The 24641-nt window shown below is 31.9% G+C and overlaps 3 protein-coding genes across 3 annotated transcripts; 1 reads left to right on the top strand and 2 right to left on the bottom strand.

Annotated features, from left to right (window-relative positions):
- On the bottom strand, positions 100 to 4133 carry LOC109357915 (histidine-containing phosphotransfer protein 4-like). The gene is made up of 6 exons (XM_019601970.1): positions 4071 to 4133; positions 2752 to 2885; positions 2442 to 2519; positions 1301 to 1372; positions 734 to 806; positions 100 to 227 (listed from the first exon to the last, which is right to left on the bottom strand). Exons 1-6 carry the CDS (start codon positions 4131 to 4133, stop codon positions 102 to 104), a joined length of 546 nt encoding a protein of 181 aa, XP_019457515.1. The 3' UTR covers positions 100 to 101.
- Positions 2039 to 13083, top strand: LOC109358501 (2-oxoglutarate-Fe(II) type oxidoreductase-like). Its single transcript, XM_019602762.1, has 13 exons — positions 2039 to 2052; positions 6678 to 6679; positions 8883 to 9034; positions 9148 to 9343; positions 9478 to 9576; positions 9916 to 9967; positions 10347 to 10468; positions 10583 to 10683; positions 10770 to 10828; positions 11282 to 11338; positions 11766 to 11811; positions 12143 to 12222; positions 12643 to 13083. The coding sequence occupies exons 3-13, from the start codon at positions 8945 to 8947 to the stop codon at positions 12731 to 12733; spliced, it is 993 nt and encodes a 330-aa protein (XP_019458307.1). The 5' UTR covers positions 2039 to 2052; positions 6678 to 6679; positions 8883 to 8944; the 3' UTR covers positions 12734 to 13083.
- Positions 13929 to 23315, bottom strand: LOC109358499 (probable RNA-dependent RNA polymerase 5). Its single transcript, XM_019602760.1, has 20 exons — positions 22936 to 23315; positions 22262 to 22312; positions 22153 to 22216; positions 21903 to 22038; positions 21190 to 21264; positions 20768 to 20957; positions 19992 to 20214; positions 19802 to 19889; positions 19570 to 19713; positions 19039 to 19110; positions 18843 to 18914; positions 18153 to 18259; positions 17299 to 17447; positions 16921 to 17143; positions 16439 to 16664; positions 15936 to 16093; positions 15407 to 15578; positions 14760 to 14898; positions 14494 to 14654; positions 13929 to 14221 (listed from the first exon to the last, which is right to left on the bottom strand). The coding sequence occupies exons 1-20, from the start codon at positions 23249 to 23251 to the stop codon at positions 14000 to 14002; spliced, it is 2988 nt and encodes a 995-aa protein (XP_019458305.1). The 5' UTR covers positions 23252 to 23315; the 3' UTR covers positions 13929 to 13999.

Consider the following 24641-nt stretch of genomic DNA (forward strand, 5'->3'; position numbering starts at 1 on the left):
ACTAAATTTTAATTTTAATTAAATATTTAATGTGTTGTGAAAATTTTATTAGTTGTATACACATACACACGTCTCGACACGACACAAGTTAGGGGAGAATCCTATAAAAAATTTGGTGATTGGCCTTCAACTTCCCCAGGGGACTTGGGAATCTCTACAGTGACAGATGAACCAGTTTGGGATTCTGGGCTATCTGTTTTCTCATATGATCGCACTTGGCCCAATAGCTGCAACAAACAACACTTCATTAAGTTATACGTCCACTTTTTAATTTTTCTTAAAAAATACATGATGGGATATTCAAACAAAATTGTTTTTTTTTTACTTGGACCAAAATCAAAATATTCATCCATTAGAAAAACTAAAAATATTTAAACTTTATTTTAATAATGAAGAAAGAAGGGCCGAAAATCATTCATGTATTGTCAGGATAAGTCGCTCATTTGCATTACTTTTATTTAAGAGTTAACAACAATTAATATATAAATGATGAATAATATATGTTAATAATATAAAAAAATACTTATATTGTCAATACATACATATTAAACAAAAGTTTATTTGAACATGGAAATTTTGTAAACATATTTCATATTAGCAATCAATGAATGAATAACTAGAAATATTTTTATCAGTTATTCACATGCTGATTATCCATGTTAAGGCATGTACAAAATAACATGATTTCATGTGCATATATGTGTAAAGCAAGGAGAATGGATAAAAAAAAGACCTCAAGGTAAGGTTCCATTTTTATTCTCAGATTTTCATTCTCTACCTTCACTTGTTCAAAAGCAGCTATCATCCTGCACATATTCATGACATGGTCAATAGACATATATATACAAGTACCAATCATTCATCATAAATCTAAACATAGGTAAATTAGGTTTATATTACTAGAAAATTATATTTTTTTTTTGTTTTAGTCCCATGGGTTTATTTTTTCTAGTGGTCTTTAAAATTTTAAAATATTTAGTTTTTGTTTTTAACAATACCAGTTATGATGTCAAAAAATAGTAGAAAAGGTGGTAGTTGACCACACTAGACATGTTATCACTTAACCAATGGCAAAAAATAAAATAAAATATTATAAAATTTTACGAAAGTGTGCCATAATTTGTTTTGCTGGGACTAAATTAAAGAATACATAACTTTTAGGGACTAAAAAATTATTAAAATCATATATACAAGCCACAAGTACTAGAGGAAAGAGATCTAAGAAGGAGTTTTTTTATCAAGAAAACTTATTTGGCAAGAAGAGAAAGAAAAGTTTAATTAGGTGAAGTGTAATCTTCACCCTTCTGTGTTGCCCTCTTCAAAACATTGTAGCATACTGTTGACCATATATAGAGTCTTGAGTGCACCAATGCTGAAAAAATGGCAAGAGAGTGTTAATGTTGTTAATGCCAATTATATAGTGGTTAAGTTTAAGAGATTGATTAATGTGTACTAAAATTGTATTTTATATTGAAAGTGTATCATGCATTATTTATATATTAGAAGTTATTATTTTTTTAGTCTTTCTAATGTGTACAAATACAAATGTTAAAGATTTTAATAAAAATATTTTTTATGAAAACATAATTTACTTAACATTCTTAAAATGTAAGGTTTTTTTTTTTATTTTTCCTATAAAAGTCTTACCTTTAATGGGATTCTTAATCTGCAGTTGTTTTTTTTATTATCAACTTAACCAATCAAGCATACCACTTTATGAAATATGACTTCTATAATATCAACTTTCAGAACTCAAATCTTTTATGTCAAAAAGTTTTCTATACATCTATATTAATCTAATAAGATTTTGCCTATTAATAAATAACCCACACCATTTAATTTCTAATTAATTATCGTACTAATACATTTAAGTATTTAGTAAAACATTATTAAATTTATATAGAGATATAGAAAAAATTTAGTATAGAGAATTTGAATTCATGTACAATTGAATGATACATCATTATGTAACAAAATTTACATCAATTGAGTATGAAAAAATTAAAGTCTTATATAAGAGCACACACAATGATGCAAAAAACTAAGTTTATAGTCAAATAAGAACATTCTTCCTTCAATTTCACCATTGGAGAAGAACCGTTCTTATGCTTATTTCGCAACAGTGAATAAAATAGGCACAGTTCTTGTAGTTGAGATAACATTAAAAATGGAAAAAATATTAGATGAGAGAGGAAATCAATATTAAATAAAAAAATAAAAGTAGAAGAAAAAAAATATGGCTAGGTTTATGAGGATCCAATTGAGAACGGAAACAGAATTATATCATTGAAGATGATTTTAATTTAAGTTATCAGAATGTAAACAAATATAAAATAATTAATAAAACTCATTTAAAACGAAAAATTGGTTACACCATTATGTAGGGAAGTGAAGAAAATTTGTTAATGCATCCATTTAAGATGGTGAAGAAAGTTGTGTACCTCAACACACTTCCCTTGAGTCGGTAAATGAACCTATTTAGCATATCTTTCTTGTGTTCGCCATCAGCTTCTTCGTAACTGCATAAAATACACCATCCATCAATTACAAAATTGTCTTACATATATATTGATATAGACATTTCATAAACTAATCCATTTTGAAACTTATCATTGACCAATATGATATAAAGAGATTCAATCTTACATGTCTTTATTTATATATATATATATATATATATTAAGATGCTTCCAATTAATTTCAAAGAAACCCAAATATTCTTTTAATGTATGCTTCTAAACTTGTACTCACATCATTTTCTGAATCTCACCAAACTGTCTAATTGTGTCTCTAAAGTACAAGGAAAAAATGTCTTGAAGAAAGTTAGGACTTTTCTCGTCTTGCAGCTCCTCCAGCAGTTGAAATTGGGATGAAACCACATATCCCTGAAGCATTTGGCACATACACAATTTTATATCAAATCAGCAATAAAATTGATAATCATATTACTCATAGAAACAGTTTTAAATATGATAAATAAATTTTTATGTTACCCATGTAACAAAAAATCACCACAATTAATAATTCAATGCTCATCAAATATTTCTTACCAAGTCACTCCATATTATAAAAACAATGCAAAATATTCAAGTAGTGCGTAGCAAAATATTATCTTCAAAAGTAATATTTCATTAATAGGTTATCTCACAAGATGTCTTGTTTGGGACTTATTAGTTTACTTCTTTTTCAATTTGGAGTCATCTTTAACTAGGGTGCTTATATGTATTAAAGTGACTCATACAGTAACACTTTCTTCATTCACCCTCGGGAGTCACCACCTTTGTATTGGTCGTGAATGAAGAGTTTTCCAAGTCTAAAACATTCTGGCAATGTTCTATGGATCTTTTATATTTACAACTTTGTTCACACATCCCCTTATATTTAATATGAGATATCATACTCGAATATATCCAAGAATATCCCACAAGTGTGGGTATCACATATTTATTGAATAAGTCTTTAACCAAAACATTAAATGTAAGTAACACGAATGAGACTTCTCTTCATTAATGAAGAGATAAGTTGTTGATTTTACACTTAATTTTAATAAGAAAAATATCATGTCATTATATTTTAATATATAAAAATATCATATTATATTATTTTTTTTCTTTTATTTTTGATGTACTTCCCTCTCTGTTAATGGAGATGATCCTAATCCAAGTAACACACATTTACCAGTAGTCCCCCTTAAGTTCATCAAATCTATGTAGAGTTAGTGGATCTGATACCATTTGTTGGACATGTCTAAAATGGGAAGTCTCTAACTACTGAAGAGTTTTATTGTTACCAGACATAATAAGAGCGAATAGTCACAAATGAGACACCAAAACTTGAAACCAAACTTTAAGACACCATTTCTATGAATTTTTTTCACTTATAAACTTTTCAGTTAACAAAATTCACCTAATTACATGTGAAAAGAATGCTCAAAGTTAATAAGTCTCACATCTATCCAAAGTGAGAGAAACTCTCATAAGATTAAAATAATGAGAAAGAATGAAACATGCATGTATAAAATGGAATCAAAAGAAGCATATGAAATATGTTTGAAATAAAAAAAACAAAACCTCAACAAGGAAGGATTGTCTCATCATCGCAATTTTATTGCACAAACCATCATACGTCTCCATTGTCTAATTCACATAAGATGTAGCCAAAATGCTTCAATGCCACAATGTTCAATGGCGAGCTATAAAATAATATCTATAACTAAAAAAGTTGTATACGTGCAAAACATATAGATGAACTTTTACTTAAAAATATTACAAAGTCTAAAGAAAATATAGTTATTATATGATTTAGTAACAATATTTGATAATAGAGGCGATGCACTTAGAAATAATATGATCTATAAGTTGAAGTAGAAAACAATCTCATTATTTGTATTAACATAAATGCGATAATATTCAGATACGTATCTCTAACTTTTGTTTGGTGGTGATTGCGTATCTCTACTTTACTATAACATCCACGATATTTCGATACCAACCCACAGAAACATGTTAAATAAGAAAAAAGTATTTACCTTTCACAAGATCGTATAATTCATTATGGAAGCTTACTTAAATGCATCATTGTCTAAATGGCTGTGCAAATTAATTTCAAAAAGAACACGAATATATTTTCAGCCAAAAATTAGAAAAAGAAGAAAAAAGTAAAATGAACACATATACACCTTTTCACTATATCTAAAATTGAATGAGTGGAGATTTTCTCAACTTTTTTTTAGTGTACTAGCTTAACCATGTGATCCTGAATTTGATTCATTCTTCACCTACTGGATAAAAGGATATTCTATCAAAAAATGAAAACAATATCCTTTCACATTTTGATATAAATTGTAAGGTAGTTTACATATGAAAAATGCATGATATCAACAACTTTAGTTCTTTTTCTTACCGATTATGATGAAATGGTGTAATCTTTTATACTCTCTAGAAATCAATTTAATTTGTCATTGCTAGTGCAATGCTATTCACTCTAACAACTTATTATATTATGGGGACTATTTAGTCCATTTATGGAATAAAATGATATGAGCAAAGAAATTAATTGGAGTTTGTAATGATTCAATTTATATATCACTAGGTAAACAGTTTTGGTTTAAACTGTGCAATAATAAAATTGAATTTAAATTGAATAAAAAATGTGATTAAATTCAATTTCATGGTTTGATTTTTTTTTCCTACTTCTATAGCACGGATTACATTTGGTTCGCAATTATAGAGGATTAGAAAATATGGAAGCGGAACTAAATATTAATCAAACAACAAACTTAAATTTAGAGTCCGTCATAGTTTTTTCGATTTCCTACGAGTATCCTTGCACTAGAGATAACACTGACTCAAACCCAAGACTCTGCTTAAGGAAATCAAACATATACCACTTGAACCAATATTTGTTGGTTCATCCGTGATAGTTGAAATGGTACAAATAATTATAAGGCCTTTGCATGCATGTATATAATACATATGCATGGTGGTTTGTAACTAAAGTGATAAAGACTTCAAATTTTTGTGCTTACTAGCTTTTTCTATTGTCTCATATAAAGGAATCAACTATCAAGTCTTTGTTGAGTGTGAATTTGATAAAGGGAAGTACATAAGATATTCATAAAAACTTTATGGAACACAATCTTACAATGCAATAGTTATTTTTAAAATAAATGAGGTTTGATTTTTATATTTAAAATAACACTAATTTAATCAAACTACTTCCTTATGTTTAGTTTCTAAACTATATTAAAATTTGAATTGAACTGATGTACCTTTAATGCATATATAAATTGATAAATGTTGGAGTATAATTTTGAGATTCAATTAAAAATAATTAGTTGGAGGGAGTTTATTTTGGGATTAGTTTAAGAATAACTTACTAGCTACTAGAAAAGAATGTATTTTAAAGGGGGGAAAAGAATGAAGTTACCAAAATACATGTAATTAGCTGAGATGATACTATCTTTTGAAGTATTTTGGTGAAGTATTTTGCATTACCAAAATACATGTAATTAGCTTAAATGAATAAAATACTATCTTTCGAAGTATGTGTTGTGCTCCTTCTTATTAGTCAAACTCTTCCATTTCTCTTAAGCATTCTAATCATATAACTAAGGATATTATCTTACATAATTTCCTGAAAATAAGAAACTTGTTCTTTTGAAGTAATAAAAGAATTAATCGGACCATGCTATGTTTTTTAAATAAATTATACACTACTAAAGTTACGTGCGTGTATTTGACAATAAAACTACATTTATGTGACCTATTTCACTTTTATGTAACTAAGGTCAAATATATTTATTTAATAGTTAAAATATACATACGTGAACTTGGTCACATGAACATATCTTGATCACGTGTGAAGAGAAGTAAGATATGTAAGCAAAGGAATGCAACAAATCAGAAAATTACAAAAAAAAATGAGAAAAATTGCACATGCCAACAATGAAGAACATGGAGAGAATGAAAATGTGTTTATGATGAGTGATTAGGAGAAGATTAATGATGAGAGTGAGGGAAGATGAAATGAATATAGATTACTTGTTATTAAGGGTGTCCACATTCTCTATTCTGGACCAACCAGATTCTAATAAGTAATATAAAAATGTTATATTTGTTTTTAAAAAAAATCTTTTTATTTATGTGACAATATCTCATTAATCCAAATCATAAAAGTCGTATGTGTTCATATTAGATAATGAAGGAGAATAACATATAATAGGAAAATGAGAGTTTAGATTATTTTTATTAATAAAAATAGAGAGTAAAATTTATATTTTTTTGGTACTACTAAGAGTATTTCTCACCTTTTTGGACAACGAATTAATCTATTTTAGGGTTCACGATTATCCATTCTAATAAATGTCATTTTTAAGAATCAAACTCTCAAATTTGGGATTCAATATAATCTTACATCACTAGACTAACACTTTGTTGGTGGTAGGTAAAATTATATAATGGGGTTAAAATGAAATTTCTCAGATAAAACCCATCTTCATGGGGGCTTTAAGCAGGCTCATATCGGCCAAAAATTATATGACGTAAGCAATGGCATCAACTTATGTTCATAAACCGCCTTTAAGAAATTGAGATTTTAGCCATAACATTTTTATACATATTTTGGTGCGACTCTAGCATACAACCAGACACTAAATTCCACAATTTTAGTTTGTTTATTTATTTCAATTTACATTAATTTCTTTTGGGTTTGTATTATCCGTATACTAATTCCTAGGGGTGATGCTTGAAATTGAAATTAATTTCTTTTGGATTTGTATTATCCGTATATTAATTTCTTTTGGATTTGTATTATCCGTATATTAATATCTTTTGGATTTGTATTATCCGTATATTAATTTCTTATGGTCCTCTTTCGACATCTATAGTTATTTCGACATCAACTTAACTCACTCAAAAAATATTGTTTCATTACTTTCGTAGTTATCATCTTTTTAATGTTTTTGTAATTTCCTAGTTATGAGAATGAGGTGTTAGGCAATTTCCTACCACAAAAATTTGTGGTCATCACAGTTAGAATTTAGAACCTTTAGTTGGTCAAAAAGTCTGAGATCTTCTTCATTAATAAAGATATAACTTAAGAAACATAATTTTGATTGATACATATATTTATTTAATTATAATAAAATTACACTTTTATTATTAAAATGAATGGAGAAATATGTATTTGTCTATTTGTTAATAGAAATAATCATTATTCAAAAAGTGCCTACCTCTTTAGACATCCCAAAAGACAAAGACCACAAAGTCCACAACCTTTCCTTACATGTCACAAGAGTTTGTCATTTACAAATTAGATATCCCAAAATAATATATCCTTATCCAAAAATCATGCACAATTTAAACTCATTATATTTCATTTAGTTATCGTAGGAAAAGTAATATCAATTCTATTTTACCTCAGTTCCAAAATTCACGTTATGACCAAGCAAAAATAATAGTCGAGCAATATAAGTATAATTAGGGCATTCTCACGCCTCAACCAGACAACTTGAGCTAACAAGTGCCAATCAGACATAAGCGATAAGATAGTACAAAGTTGTTTCGACACTTTACTATTACGGGGGCCTGCATAACATAGACATCTGTTATGTGCCACATGCTACCTATGCCTTACTGTACATCTCAGTAGTAGATAAAATGGACGAATGACATAACGACACATGCCAATATAAATGAAAGTCAACTGTCCATAAAGTATGGATTTGCCAAAACCACCTACCATGGGAAAAATAACCTTTGCTTGTATGGGACAGACTCAACATGCCATTTGGTTGACCTAACCAATTATATCTACAAAAGAATATTTTCTTCACTTCTCCATTCTAAATAGGGTTCTCCTCCTTGAAGAAGTTTACTTATGCATTTAACTCTTTGAACTCTCTTCCTTACTTTTTCTTTTTATCTTTTATTAACTATTTTCTAATATTCTATATATTATTGTTATATACTGATTTGATCATCAAAAAACTTTTTCAGATACTTCTCTTGATGAGTTCAAGCATCCTTCAAGGTATATTAGAATGAGTTCAAGCATCCTTCAAGCTATATTTGAATATTCCAACCAATTCCTACTATATATATATATATATACCCACCTTCTCAAGACCAAATGTTAACCATTCTTTCTTATTTTTTGGTACAATAACCATTCTCGTTTAATAAAGTAAAAAAAAATTGTATTGGAAATAAAAATGTTTTTTTTTTCACAATAAAAAATGTTAGTAAGACACTAAAACTAACAATAAGCAACTTATTAAAAAAAAAACTAATACTATGCACATGCGGTTTTGTGTTCAACAATAATAATATGCTTATATAAGCAAAAGCCATTCGTTCAGATTTTCTCTATATCTTGGTAAGTGCAAACAAAAACAAACTAGTTCATAAAACTTGAGGTTCTCCTTCATTCTTATTCTTCCAACATGGTTAAGCAAAACATACAAACCTCTTTCCTCAATTGTATCGACCTCTCCAACCCTGACATCAACCAATCCGTGAATTTACTCAAACAGGTCATTAAGTTATGATGTTACACAACTTTGTTCATTCACTTTGTTTCACTTAATCCTTCAACTTTTCTTCTACGTGTTCATATTTTTTGTTTTTTTGTGGTTGGAAAAAGTAGGCATGTTTAGATTCTGGTTTTTTCTATGTTGTGAATCATGGAATAAGCCAGGAATTCATGGATGAGGTTTTTGCACAAAGCAAGAAATTCTTCTCTCTTCCTCATAAGGAAAAGATGAAACTTCTCAGGAATGAGAAGCATAGAGGATATACTCCTATTCTTGATGAGTTACTTGATCCTGAAAACCAAGTACATGGTACGTGTCCTTATGTGTTTGTTTGTTGCATGTTTATATAGATAATAGATTCTGCTATGTTTTTTTATTCTTCTTCTTCCTGTTTATCTTATCATGAAACTTGATATTCTTTTTTTCTCTGTTGGGTTAAGTAGGAGATTACAAAGAGGGCTATTATATTGGTGTTGAAGTTGCTGAAGATGACCCAGAATCGCAGAAACCATTTTATGGCCCTAATAGATGGCCTGCATCAGGTAAACGACTCAATTTTTCGGCCTTCTAGACTTTACGAAAACAACAATCGAGCCTTAATCCCAGTAGGTGGCGTCGGCTACGCAGCTTTAGGTGGTGTTTGGCTACATAGCTTAATTAAGTGCATATTGAATAAGTTGTTTTGAAATAAGTTAAAAGACCTTAGTTTCTTAAGCTTATCTAACAAGTTTATTTAATAGGCTTAAGGAGTTTATGAAAAGGTCAAGAACTGTTTTCATAAATCCCAAATATTAGCTCTTCCAACAGTGATCTATTTCATTGGATTTTGTTTTTTGTTTTATTTTATTTTAGCATTTCTCATGAACTTCGCGTTCATGCAGATATTCTGCCTGGGTGGAGGGAGACTATGGAAAAATACCATCATCAGGCTTTGTAAGTTTTAGTGAAGCTACTTATCCGTCATACAATAAGATTTGAAGTTTTGAATCACTTACATGCAACTTTACTAGCCTGCTACCATCTTTTGATGATTTATGCACATGGAACTACCTGAATTTTTACTTACCAACTTACTGTAATTTCTAATGAAACCAAATTTGCAGCCTTATTTTCTTGATTTTTATGCTGAATGTTATACCTCTTTGGCTCCCTTCATAATTAGAAAATAGTATATCTTGGTTAAATACTGTGGTTGCTCATGTGGACTCAAATTCTGTGTTTATGATTAGTATTTATCATTGTAAAGGAGAAAGGTTTAACATATTTGTTCTGTGTTCATGTCATTGCTGGTTTGTTTTATTGGGGAATCCAGAGAAGTGGGAAAAGCAGTTGGAAGGATACTAGCCCTTGCACTTGATTTGAATGCTAGTTTTTTTGATGGGCCAGAAATGTTGGGAGAGCCCATTGCAACTCTGCGTTTGTTGCACTATGAAGGTATTGAATCGATTGTATCAGTGTCTCTCACCTAATAGGTTCTGGAGAGGGTAGATATATAGTTCTAAACGGTCAAATAACTTATGCAGTTGTATTTGTCGTTTTTCCGTGAAGGTCAAACGTCAGATCCCACAAAAGGATTGTATGGTGCTGGAGCTCATACGGACTATGGTTTAATTACACTGTTAGCGACCGATAGTGTTTCAGGTCTTCAAGTAAGGGGCAACTGATATCTATTCTTTCTTTCAATATTACAAAGTTGTTTATAATTAATTTAGAACATTAATATCTTTTATTGCAGATATGCAAGGATAGAGATGCTAAACCTCAGATATGGGAGGATGTGGCGCCATTGAAGGGGTTAGTCCCTATTGCAATGTAGTTTTTATAGATTATAAAAGGGGATTATGGAAGGTTACTATTTGCATTCTATGCAGTATTGAACATTTTCCATTCTTGTCCACCTTCACCTTTCAGAGTAAATTTATAAACCCGCTTCTCTTCCTTCAAGATTGTTTTCTTTATTTGCATTCTAATGTCATAACCGCACTTTTTGATTGTATTCATACCAATCTATATGATGGGAACATGTAAGAAGTTGTACCTTAATTGACAGCTTAATCACAGTATACTATAGATAATTTCTAAGTTCTAACACATAATATCTTATTGTGCTGCAATTGTACCTCGTGTTGAGCAAAGTTGGCTGCGACGATAGGAAGTTTTCTACGGGCCTTTTGAGTTGAAATTCCATTTATCATGCCATTCCTCTAAACTATTTGCTTTATTAATGATATACCGGTTATGTGACAGAGCATTCATAGTGAATCTCGGTGACATGCTGGAGCGTTGGAGCAACTGTGTTTTCAAGTAAGAAATATTTCACTGTTAAATTGCCTTTTTCCCTCTCAAAGGACACACAAAAGTTACATCAGTATATCAGCCATGTGATATAATTTAGTTCAGTCATCAATCTGTAAGATAATATCTCCTATTCATTACTGAAAAACATACTTATTGCCATGAAAGTTTCCTTCATTTGATGATAAATTTAGCTCTTAATGCATCAATGGAAATTGCACATGCATATGGCCGACCAATTCATATCACTTATGTGATCTTATGTCTGTCCTCTAGCTGTCAGGATGAAAATTGAAAGCTTCAAGTGAACTAGAGAATTGCATGTGTCATACGCCATAAGTTTTTTAAGCGCTCTTAGTAGACTTTAAATGTAGTGATTTGGTCTTTGGTATATCTTGATAGTAATAACGACACATTGATTTGAATTCATGCTCAGGTCCACGCTGCATAGAGTTCTAGGAAATGGTCAAGAGAGATATTCTGTAAGCCCTTGCTCCTTTTGGTGCTCAACTTTTTTTCCAATTTCCCTTTTGATCTTATTTCATTGCAAAGCTACTAAGTGGAAGCCTCGTAAACTGAGCCACCCTTTTATAGACATTTATAGGCTATATTGGCACCATGATCAGAAGGTCTTAATAGTGTTGGTGATGTTGCTACTTACTAGTGACAAATTGTGAATCATCTCCTTGTTATTTTTTCCCGAATTTAATATCTGCAAAATTTGGCTAATTCCTCGAATATGTGTCTTTTTATAACTAATTTTGGCAAAAATCACTTGTTATTTGTTCATATCGATGTTGTTTCTTTTTACAGATTGCATACTTCATAGAGCCTAGTCATGATTGTTTAGTGGAGTGCTTGCCAACCTGCAAATCAGATAGTAATCCTCCCAAGTGAGTTAAAAATACCATCCAAATTGACATCATATTGTATTTTAGGAAGTTTAAAATCACAATCATATTGTACTAAAACAATTAACTTATAATGTGAATTACATTGACATGGTTGGTATATGGACAAATTAAAGGGATGTAATCACAGAATAAAAATTCCATAGAAGGAGATTGAAAAATGAAGAAGTGCCCTTTTTCGGGGGCTTTTGGAACAACTTATCCGAGCTTATCAGAATAGTTTTTAGAAATAAACTTATAAAATAACATATGACCACATTAGCTGTCTTTACCATATTTCAATATGCTTGTAATAGATGTTTTATGAAAATAAGTTCCTTTTAGCTTATTGAATAAGCGATTGATTAAGTTATTTACCTAGCCGATAAATGTATTATATCCCTGCGTTTTCGCCTTTTATAGATTTCCTCCCATCTTATGCGCGGATTACCTGAGCCAGCGCTACAATGATACACATTTGGATTTGAATGTTTACAAGAAGCAGCAAGTTTGAGCAGTGAACCCTTTGGAGCTGTGCAGCCTGAAGAGTTTTGTTTTTAAACCTCACCACTTACTTTAAGCAATTTTGAATTTCATATTGTATTAGGAATAACAATATACATTAGCCATATTATATAGATTTAATTTTTTGGTCTTTGACATGGTATCAAACAAGCACAATGGTAAGATTAACCCATGGATTGGGGTGGTGGCTAGAAAAGCTGTCCCAGGTGCTGACTTTAGGATTTGAATCTCTAATATTTAGGTAGAATTTGTTAAGGATTGCACTTCACTTACACTCTGATACATCACACTGGGTTATATAGATTTAGTTTAAATGACATACAGTATTATATTTTTATTTAACCCTTACATTTGAAAATGATTGAAAGAAGAAAACTAGAATTGTTTCCATTGCATGCTTATATATAGCCCATATCTGTTATTATAGTTTATACAATCCAATTCTATGTATAAAACACTATTGAAAGGGACTCATGCTTATTTCCCTTTATTCATTAATGTCACATCAACATAGTGTTGTCTAGTGCTCATTAAACAACCCTATCTTTTCTAGCTAGAGCTAACAAAGTCTAAAGCTCATTATATAAAGCTACATTTTCTAGCTAGTGCTTACAAAATGGGTTGTTAGACAGGTTTTGTGTTCCAGCCTAAGTAGGCTTGGTCAAAATTCATTGTATTGAGTCTGGTCATCTATATTGTACTCATGTATTAAACATACAATACAAACATATTTAATAAGACTAGATTCAGTGTCTTTTGTTGGTCATTTTTGTCTTTTTATGTGTGTTTACTATTGAGGCTATCACATGAACATGATTTATTCTATTGGCCACTTACTTAGATAACTCAAGTTGCATGGCTGAATAATATATATAACTAGTCCATTCCATTATGGTGAACCTTACTTTCCTAAAGTTGTGACTTGGACAACGACTTCAATATCAATACCAACCCAAACTTGACTATACTTTCCTCAACCTGTTGCAAGATACGTCCAAAATTAGAAGATCAGATTGAATATGATTTCCTTAACAGTCTTTGGTCAATACCCTTTTTTTTCTTTTTGCAACCCCTTTTTGTTTTCATACCTCATTTCTGGAAACATGTTGAAGAAAACTAACTCTTTTGTTTTCATCCTATGACACTTGGGACAAAATATGGACATAGTATTTGCTAAGCCAAAGCATATGACTATGCTACATTTGATATATTACTGTCATAAGTGTTGAGACTATTGATACATATTAACAATATATCATGAGCAGAAAATCTCACGTAATACAGATGGATTAAAGACCCTAGCATTTAGATTTTGTTGAACAATATAAATATTTGTCAGAGTTGAACCTGCAACCTTCCATGCAAAAGCACATTTTTTGACATCATTCCTTTGAATTGCATAGTCATAAGTAACATGATACACAGCCAAAGCCTCGTAATAAAGACTATCTTCAGTCCTGGCAGCTCCATACAATTTCTACAATGGAGAATCCGATCAGCACATAAGAGAATGTCGGAACTTAAAGGAAATGAAAAGGGTGGCCGACTACATGAGATTCCCACCTAGTGGGGTCTGAGGAAGGTAGATGTACGCAACCTTACCCTCACTGTTGAAGAGGTTGTTTCCAGGATTTGAACTCATGACCTAGTACAAATCATAGACACACAACCTTATCGTTGCGCTGAGGCTCACCCTCTCATTCATTCAAAGGAAATGAAAGGAGGGGAAAATAAACTGAAAAAGTTTACCTCCTGATATATCTTAATAACTTCAGCAGCCTCATCTTTGCTATTAGAATTGTGGTTTAAGGCATTTTTCATATCCTTCCTATACTCCTCATATAAAGCCTTCCACTTTTCCATGCAGCTCACAGGTATTTCAACATCAAAACAAGGGAGCTTTGTAATTTCTGATAGCGCGGACAAGGGTCGAAGTTAAAATACATGAAAATGAAGGTAGATTAATAATCAACAATGATGTAATGGAGAAATATAGCATCAAGCTGAGTCCTCACCTTTCCTAGATAAGTCTTCCTCTTGCCATCTGCCAACCTCATCATATATTGAACCTACTATAGAGGTTGAAGTGAAGGATTTGTTCTTTTCCATATAATGTGGGAACATTTCCACAGCCAAATCCTTCGGAACTTGGAACTGTTTATAAAGAATTACAAGGTTCAAACTGGAAAACTCGGGAAACTTTTTCTTGAAAATCAAAATTTACGAAAAAAAAGTATTTAGAAGATGGAAAACCATTAATCCTAGATGTAAAGAAACTATGCCATAAAACCAATGTCAAGCTTTGTCACATATATGAATCTTTTAACCCTTTTTGTATCAATATCTGAAATTGTTAACATCCCAAAATGCTGCATCAGTAAAATTTCTTGACACAGAACTTCCTTAAACAAAGTTGCATAAGACCACCCAAGATGCTCTTTTTCCTCCTATGGTTCAGGACCCTCATGTATAGTATTGCAAAACCTTGAGCAATAAATTACTACAAATCTTAGGACAATCAAACCATGCATAGAATTCAATACAACATTCTGAAGGCATTACCTCAACTGCTTATTATAAATTGAATTAACTAAGCTATGTTATTGTTCAACTAAAGAAGGGAAGTATAAAGCAATCAAATAATAACACAGTCATGACTAACCTTTCTTCCACCTTTCTTTGGAGCATCTAACGCCTCATAGTATATATCAATCAATTGAAGTATACTTTCTTTCAGATGTTTTATCTGCTTTTCTTTATTACAGCGATTTCTTAATGTTAGAAGACGGTCCATGAGTGCCATCCAGCTATCAGCTGCCACACCGACTGCGCTACTGGAAATGAGGAGAATAAGTTGTCATGTACAAAGTATAAAATTATATGTACAATTTTTACTACCAACTACGTATCCTTTTTCTGTAACAGTTCTATTTCTCCTCTTGAAGTAATTTACAAAAGCATCGAAACGAAATGGCACCTCTCTGCAGTGGATTTCATACAACAAAAACTATAAAGAAGGAATTGGTCATGTCACATAAATGATCAAGAACCAAAATCTACATACTAGAAAGCATTAAAAGGTTTTCAGACTACAATCGTAAACCGGGATACCTAACAGAACATGACATAACATACACGACCTTTTACTTCAGGAAAGATAGATGTTATCCTATATATAGTCACATGCACACCTTGGTTCAAACCGAGTTCTCAAGTATAGTCCAAAAAGCTGTTCTTCAAGTTCATCTGAAATTACACTCGGCTCTTCAACACTAGAATCTGAACTGACAGCATTGCAGGGTGCAGTTCGTTCCACCCAAGGGTCACTACTTTTGAAATATTGTAATAGCTGAAGTATCAAAACATAGAAAGTTGATATAAGAGAAAGATTAATGTCATATCAGCTCCACAACAAAACACATGCTTGCGCACGCGCAAAATAAAACAGTTAAATGACTGAATGAGTACTGTCAACTTTAACCTGGTGAACAACAAAGCAGGAAAAAATTGTGTTTCAGTTTTGTGGAATGTGAAGATATGTGGAAAAGGCTACATTTAAATCTTATTTACTCAAAAAGAAAACAAACTAAACAAATATTAATCTAAATTACTTTAGGTCTGAGTACCACCTAAAAAGGCAATACACAACAACAAAATTACGAAGATGAATAAGGCTTAAAACTGAAATCGAAACCTGTGGATTTTTTGAAACCCAGTACATATCACCATCGAAATCCCCTCCCGCTATCTCATCTGCCACAGAGCGAGGTCCAACACATGGGAAAAAAATTGCATATTTGCTATGCCCAACATAAGATTCCAACTCCTCCACGTATGTGGCCTGCATCATGTGAATGTCCCCGAAGTGTAAACCTGGATTTCGATAAACCAGCACAGGCCCTCTAATTTGACCATTTTCACTACAAAAAAGACAACAGTCAGCACAGAAATGACAGTAAGTAGCAAATATGATCATAGCAAATATGGGTCTCTAGCACAAAGCCAGAGTTGTCTTTAGATAAAACAATCAGAAAAACAACAATTATAAATTTCTCATAGAAGAATAGTAGTCATATCAAGAGAGATACTAGAATCATATTTTTATTACTGAAGACTGAAAAAAAAATCATTTACAAAAGATTAATCGGTGAATAAAATTAAGAGATTTATGCTTACTGAATAATGCAAACTTCATTCCTTTTCAAGCGTCCAGTGGGATCAACAGTCCCCATTAAATAGAAACAATCAGAGACATAAAGCTTCCCTGCTCTAAGCCTCTTCTTTTCCTCTATCGCAAGTATGGACAAATGATACTGCAAAAATGGCTCGTTGAGGGAAATCCCAGCTAAAATCATTTCTGACAAATTGTAGTCATCCATATCACCGTGGTTGAGAGAAGCTGCAAGTAAACCAACATTTGAAAAACAATATTAAAGGGGATCCTCACACACTTGAGGTACTACAACATTTATATTTGTATCCAAATCGCGAGCAGCTTTCGATGAAATATGACCAAAGGCAGTATATGTAACTAGAAATCTGTATGAGTGCTACCTTTAAGTGCGGCACGCTTATTGGAGTAAACACGGTTTGCTTCTTCCAAATTGCTTCTAAGTACATCCATGAAGAATTCATTGGGAACTCCTCCATAGCTTAGAAGTGCAATAAGATATTTGGATAAATATGACCGATTAGGCTTGTTGCTGAAACAAGTAGCCTTCAGATTAGTGTTGCTTCAAAAATACGAAAATCTATTTTGCAACTCACAAATACAAAAGGTTAGGCCAAACTCCTATTAGCTTCAAAATTTTATTATGTAACATAGAATTAGCATATCATTATCAATAAATAACTTTCACTGATATGAGGGATAAATGCACCATAACTTTCCACAAAATTATTAAAATATGTATGTCTTTCATGTTATGTAATTCTTGCTTCAACTAAGTACAGTCAGTACACCATGTCAATTATGCACCAGGGGCACAAGTAATTAGTCTCTCCATGATGAAACTCGGATATGAAGATGTGAAACCAACTTTATGCTTTCTGTTCCCGTTTCCCAAGACGCCTAGTGCAAAGCTAATGCAATGCATCCTGATAAAGGATATCATTTAGTTTTTATTTTGTACAACATAAAGTGTGTCGTTTATTGAAGTCGGATTTGTTACCATTTCAGCTAGATTATGTGATTGGACAGTTGGACATGCACCCTACTATCGGCTAAAGCTTTTATAATCATTCAAATGACTTCACCATATAATTCGTAAGGTATGTCCTTCACTCTAGGCATACATAATTCATCAACATGCTAACAACTATGATAAATACATCCAAACAAGCCTAAGTAACATATTAGCAGCTAGAGTAAATAATATAAACCCTGTTTGAATGTAAAAGTAAAATACCTTGTTCCTACTACCTCCAATGAGTTTATGCTTTGAATATTTAAAAGGCTTTTGTCTCTCGGAACTTTGATCATTGAAGGCCGAACCTGAATTGTCCTAGGAGGAAGCTGCAGGTCAAAAATACAAAATTAGAATCATAATATGTAACTAAATAAGATAGTGAATAATCCAAGAAAAATTCTAAAAATACTGAAAAACAAGTGTTAACAAAATGCAAATTTTCACAATTATCAAGTCTCTAAGTGTAGGAATGTTTTGGGGGTTATTGGTTAGCAGGGTAACTCTCAAACTCAAAGAAAACTTCTCCTTGACCGCTATAAAACCAGCATGCACTATGAGGTTGAATATTGGATCTCACAGAATAGTCACCATATCTACGAAAAATATGTTACCAAGAATATTTAATAAACACATTATGTTGTTGTATAAAATTTCAAACCCAAGTTAATCATTCAGAATCAGTGTAAGCTTGTGGAAACAACTAGGGCACTAATAAATTGAAAGGCCACAAAGTACAAAATTATGTGTACATACAGATAATAATATTTGTAACCATATATCTTACCATCAAAGCTTCAGAAGCACCGAACACAAACTTCGAAGTTAACTAGGTTTCCGTTAATGAGCATTATTAAAAATAAACGAGGGACAAAATCATTCTTTGACAAAAAGAGTCAGTCATAAGTATACCTTTCTATTTAGCAAAAGAGTACCCTTTATTGCAGAACCCATGTGAAAGAGACGACACTGTATCAGCAAAGGCTTGATAGCAGGAAGAAAAAGGATAAGTTATATCAGAATAATATTCGAGCATATTACAAGCACGCACACATATAAACATATCGTAGAAATATGAAAACTGGCAGAAGGAAATCAAATCATCTACTGGCTGATGTCTGCACTCTGCTCCTCCCGTTTCCTTGCTCATTTCCTCAAGATCAACCAGATTAGTAATTTCCTAAGTTGAAAGACAGTCATAGGCAAAGAATAATCAAAGAATGAAGTGGCTGCATCATCAAACACACAGAAATATATCCAACTACAAACGAGCTGAATTTTAATATATTCATCATCTATATTCTATGTCTCCCATCAAAGTCACAAGGAAAAAGTAGAAGGCATAAATGGAAAGCATATATATGTTATAAAGTGTCAAACCCAAGCTTCATCCCTCCGAAAATATTATTTTTTCCATGCAAGAATCAAAAAATTATTAGTTAGAAAAAGAAAGGACACTAGACGAAAATTTATCATAAGATGAAGACGATTACCCAATAATGATAAAAATAACAATTGAAGACACAATATATGAATATTCTTTTAAGTAGATCCTTAACACATGACTCCTAAGTGAAAAGTAAAGGAAGTTAATCGGAAAGAACAGTATATAGGAATACAAATTGAAAAGGAAAGATACCCCAATATGTTTATTTTTAGGGTCCCGTCCTTCCGACACATTGCAAGGGCAGAGCACTGCTAAGTCTGCAGAGATGAACCCAGTTCCGTCTGTGTGAATACGTGCTTTATCATTACTGTCATACACAGGGTTGCCGTTTTCATCCTATACTAAAAAAAGAAGGGAAAAGAGTTGCATGAAGGATGTCTATAGTTTATAAAATCTTTTAAGACGACTTAAAAATCGACTATACCTTGCAAATTATATCGCCAATGTCTTCAACATGTACAGTTGCCAAGTCAATTTTGAGTGTTAAGGTCTTTGACAGAATGAGAGAGAACCTGAATACCGAAGAGGTTAGACCTTCGATCTAATATATTTCGTACATGAAGACAGGAAAAAATACGAAACTCTAAATGGTAGTATTTCCATCAGTATCATACCTAGCCATGTACTTGTCCAGATTGGCTAGCATGTGAACATGCATGAATAAAGATCTGGCTTCAAACATTGTCTTATTTGACAAAATGTACGGTACCCTCTCATCCGCAGAAGAAGAAGAAGAAGAAGAAGAAGAAGAAGAAGAATTCGTCCTAACAAAATAACACTTCACGGAGGAAGTTGTTGGGTCCTTCCTCTTCTCTTCCTTTCCACCATCTTTAAAAACTGTTCAATTTGTAGAACCCTTATTAAACACATAGATAATGGGAATACGCAAAGTAACACGGTCGCTGTTAATCAAGCACTTATGAAGGACCTAAAGGAAACTCAATGTAGAGTGGAGGGAAGATGGATGTCTAAATTTTTTCACCAGAATTAACAAAAGAATGCAGTATATAACTTCACACTTATGGAACATTATTGTCACACTTGACAGTTGATATGAAGCCAACATCCGAATTGCAGCATCCACAAAAACTAACTCAAGAGTCTGATAGATCATTAAAAGTATTATTGAAAAGGGGAAATGTCAATAATTTGACATATATAAAATACAGTGCAAGACTACAGATAAGTAGGCAGAGTATAGAATTATTTGCAAAAAAAATGGGATGAAAACTGTTATAACAGGATCATATGGTTGTATATAAATGAAAATGCAATTTCCCCCGATTATTTACATCTTTATTGGATAAAAATACATTGTGGCTTCAGGATTTAGAAGCCCTAAACGGAGCAGAAAAAACACCAACGACAACTAACAAGAAAACAGGATTACCAAAAAACCGATACAAACGAAGTCCAACATGGATCCCTTCTTTCCCAAACTTCCTGTACAGAGCAGCAGGTTCTTGAACATTGGTCACAGAATCCCTTACATTCGTCTCCTCGGCAAATTTAACAACCAAAACATTCTCATCGCCTAGAGATTTTTGAAGGTGTGTCCATGTCTTTTGTAAAATAGGCCCCTAAATGATTCAAAACAAAGGGAAATAAGATAAATATTCTCATAGAAATCAGCAAAAAAAGTTTGAAAAAAACAAGTAATAAACAATCTGAACAAAGCTTATTGATTCAATATCATGATTATAATCTTTTAATGCTCTACACAAATCAGAAGTTAGCATTGAAGTCATGGCTGGTCACAATAGTTTTCACAGCAGGCAAATCCAAAGGTGGAGACTGGAGAGAGATACAAACCTTGAACCTTAAACTACCATTCGGAGAAACATAACAGTGATATACATGTGACCTGCCAGAATCCCAGTCAAGATACTGAAAGCACCGAAGTTAATAACAGTAAGTAAGCCGAATTTAACAAAATGAGATCACTAACAAAAGAGTATGCAGCATTCTATACTGTGAAAGTTTAGTATCCCAAGGCTTAACAATATTTGTTTCTTTCTCCCATGAAGGGAGAAGGGAGAGGGGATGGGGGACGATAAAATGACTTAACAAGAATTCGAAACTTGCCATAATCTCATTTACATATACGATTCAACTTTATATTCTTACTTTTTAATTTTTGATTTTTGGTTCAGTCATGAGTTGATTTGCAACTATGAAAATCAAGAAATAAGCAATATTTTCACAAATTAAAACCTGAAGAAGTGAAGTATATCAAGCCAAATTCTACAAATACCATATAACTCCTAAACATTCAAGTTTGAAACAAAATCAGAATGCATAATCCAATTTGGTTGTTCTCTTCACAAGGCTGTGCTTATTCTGTGTGCTAGAAAGGGAGCAATTGGACAACAGGTTTTCATCTTTCAATCATGCATGTTCTATCTTTTGATCATACAGAACATCAACGGGCTGAAGCTAAAAAGTTATAACAAAGACTGCAGCAATTTCAACAATTGCAAAGAAATAACCACTCAAACAATTTGAAAATATCGAAACATGGTTACCAATTGTCGCTCCTTTTTGTCAGAGTTCATGTATCTTTTTCCCACGGCATCCCATATTTCTTTCTCAAACCTTACCATAGGCAAATCTTTTAGGCTCCTAATCATTTCTGCAGTGATAGCATTCTCAAGACTCTCTCTGTAATTGTGTGAAGAAAAATATCAGCTTTGATCACCACTCATCTCAAATTCTCAATCATAGCACTGTACAACAAAAAAGCACCAGGAAAAAAACAAGATGCACTTATCTTACCCTCCAATATAACTCAACAAAAGAAACGCCTTTCTAAACTCTAGTTCTCCGAATGCCTCCATTACAGCGCTAAACCCTTTTTCTTCCTTTATTTGAGTACTAGAATTTAAGGAGCGCCTTTGATGTTCTGCAACTGGTGAGTGAGTAGTGCCAAAACTAACTGCACCTCCAAAAATATCAATGAGACAGAGAAATATCATGCATGGTCCATCAAATCATCAATGGTACCAAAGAACCTTAATAGTGGCAATACATTATTACATTGCTACTCAGAACAATCAGCAAAATAAAAAATAAGGTAACCAATCAACGTAATGGAACAGAACATTTGAATTACTTGGACTTTATGTTCAGAGAAAGACTCAGGATAGAAGACCAAAATTAACAAAATCACACAAACACGCACATTAAGTATTGCAGATTGTTTAAGCTGCTTTTCACAGACACACACACAGAGAAGTAATTTTTTTGTTCAGGTTAAGTATGTTTACTTGATCTTCTACTAAAAAGCATTGAGTGAAATCCAGCTTTCATGAGAAAAAATAATATATAATCTCAGAATTGTAGCAAAAAATCACTTTTTATAAAAAAAAACAGCTTTTTCTGTAATTGTAGCAAAAAATCACTTTTTTTAAATATCTTACGATTCACTTTTATAAAATAACTTTTTAAACCCAGAATCTCTTTTTTTGTTTAAAATAACTTCTACAAAAATCACTTTTCAAACAAAAAAAAATCATTTTTTTAACAAAGGGAGAGTAGAAAGGGGGTGGAAGCAAGTACTTTGATTAGAGGGAGAGGTGAAACTCAAATGGGTAGTAGCAGGAGAAGAGGGAGAGGCATTACTATTATGTTGTTGTTTTTCAGAAGTTGAAGGAGTATAATATGTATTGATCATGTATTGTGTGAATTTAGTGAAAGTTGTTTTAATCTGGGTTCTAGAGATTTTAGTGAGAAGTTGAAGAGCTTGTTGCTCTCCAATTAAAGCAAGATGGTGCCTCACTTTAGAATCAAGTGGGTTCTGGTGCTGCTCCATGCATATGTTCTGTATCAGATTCTCCACAGATAAAGGAAGATGAACAGTCACTTCCTCTGCCATTATTATGAATATGCAAGTGGGAAATGAAACTAGAACTAGTGAAGTGAGAGAGTGTTACTTCTATTTGAATATAGAAAAAATAGTCACTTAAATTTGTTTGTTTTCCTTTACTTAGTTGCACTACTTTTTGGTTCTTAATCTTCTGTGATTATGTAATTTTAGTCTGTGTTTTATTTTTTATGATAGTTAACCTTTCAGTTTTTTAATTTGTAATGTTAAGTGGATTCCTCTATCTTAAGATTAAACTGTTTAGGTAAAAACACCCTTAGAATTTATGGAGAAGGTGGAACTCAATTAAATACTATATATTTTTGCTGCTATTTCAGTTTATTAAGCTCATCGGCCATCAATTGTTTGCAAGATGAAAAATGATAAAGAATGTGTCTAAGTGAGTGTTCAAAAGAATATGTTTATTAATATTGCAAACATTAATTCTCTAATCATAGTCCCCACTTCATAGTAGTAATAGATGTGAATGAATGTGTGGTCAAAGTACCAAATTTAGGTGAATGCTTCCTTTTTTTTCTTTTTTGTATTAGCCAAAACTGATTCCACTGTTTTGTTTTCTGGCCTGTACTACAAATTAATGTAAATATAGGTTTTTTTTGTACTAGGAAGTATTTCTTAATTTATGGTTAAAAAACTAATTCATTTTGGGATGTGTGATTGTCTCACCTAACAAGTGTTAACCATTGATAAATGATTTGTTGAAATGTTTCACATGACTCTAGTCTCTAGGTTTGGGGTGGAGTAATGTCTACGTTATTTGGTTCAAAGAATATCTTGGAAGAAGAGATATTCCTTCAAAAATATCAGAAATCTTAATCCAATGTTTGTCATGAATAACTTTGGATTACAAGTCTGATGTAATGGTGAAGATGGAAGATTAAAAAAAAAATGAAGTATAAGATGTTGTGGGTTCCAGTCTTACCAAATAATAAGGTGGTTTGATGATTAGGATGAAAGAAATTGAGAATAGAGTCTCACACACAACAAAAATATTAACATACTAACAATTGTGGATAAAAAAAACTCTAGATTCTTTTGTTCCTTTTATTGCCCTTTAACATGGTTGAATGGTGCTTGTCTTCTAGGCCAACACAAGAGTCTATTACATAGCTTAGTTGATTTTAGTAGGGGTTATCCTGACCAACAGCCAGAAACTAATGTCTTTTTGAGGCATAACAATGATCACCCAATGTTATATCTCCCAACAAAATATTTTCCAGGAATTGATTTCTTGATAATGAAATTAAGGAGCTAAGCTTATAGCAATTGAGAACCAGCTATTTACGTTTTATTTCTAATATTTGAAAGATTGAAATACAATGGGTTTTGTGTTTCTGCACATATTATCTGTTACTGATGTTTCTAATATAGCAAATATAAC

This window comes from Lupinus angustifolius, chromosome LG10 (genome assembly GCF_001865875.1).
Source record: "Lupinus angustifolius cultivar Tanjil chromosome LG10, LupAngTanjil_v1.0, whole genome shotgun sequence".
In the NCBI taxonomy this organism is placed as follows: Eukaryota; Viridiplantae; Streptophyta; class Magnoliopsida; order Fabales; family Fabaceae; genus Lupinus; species Lupinus angustifolius.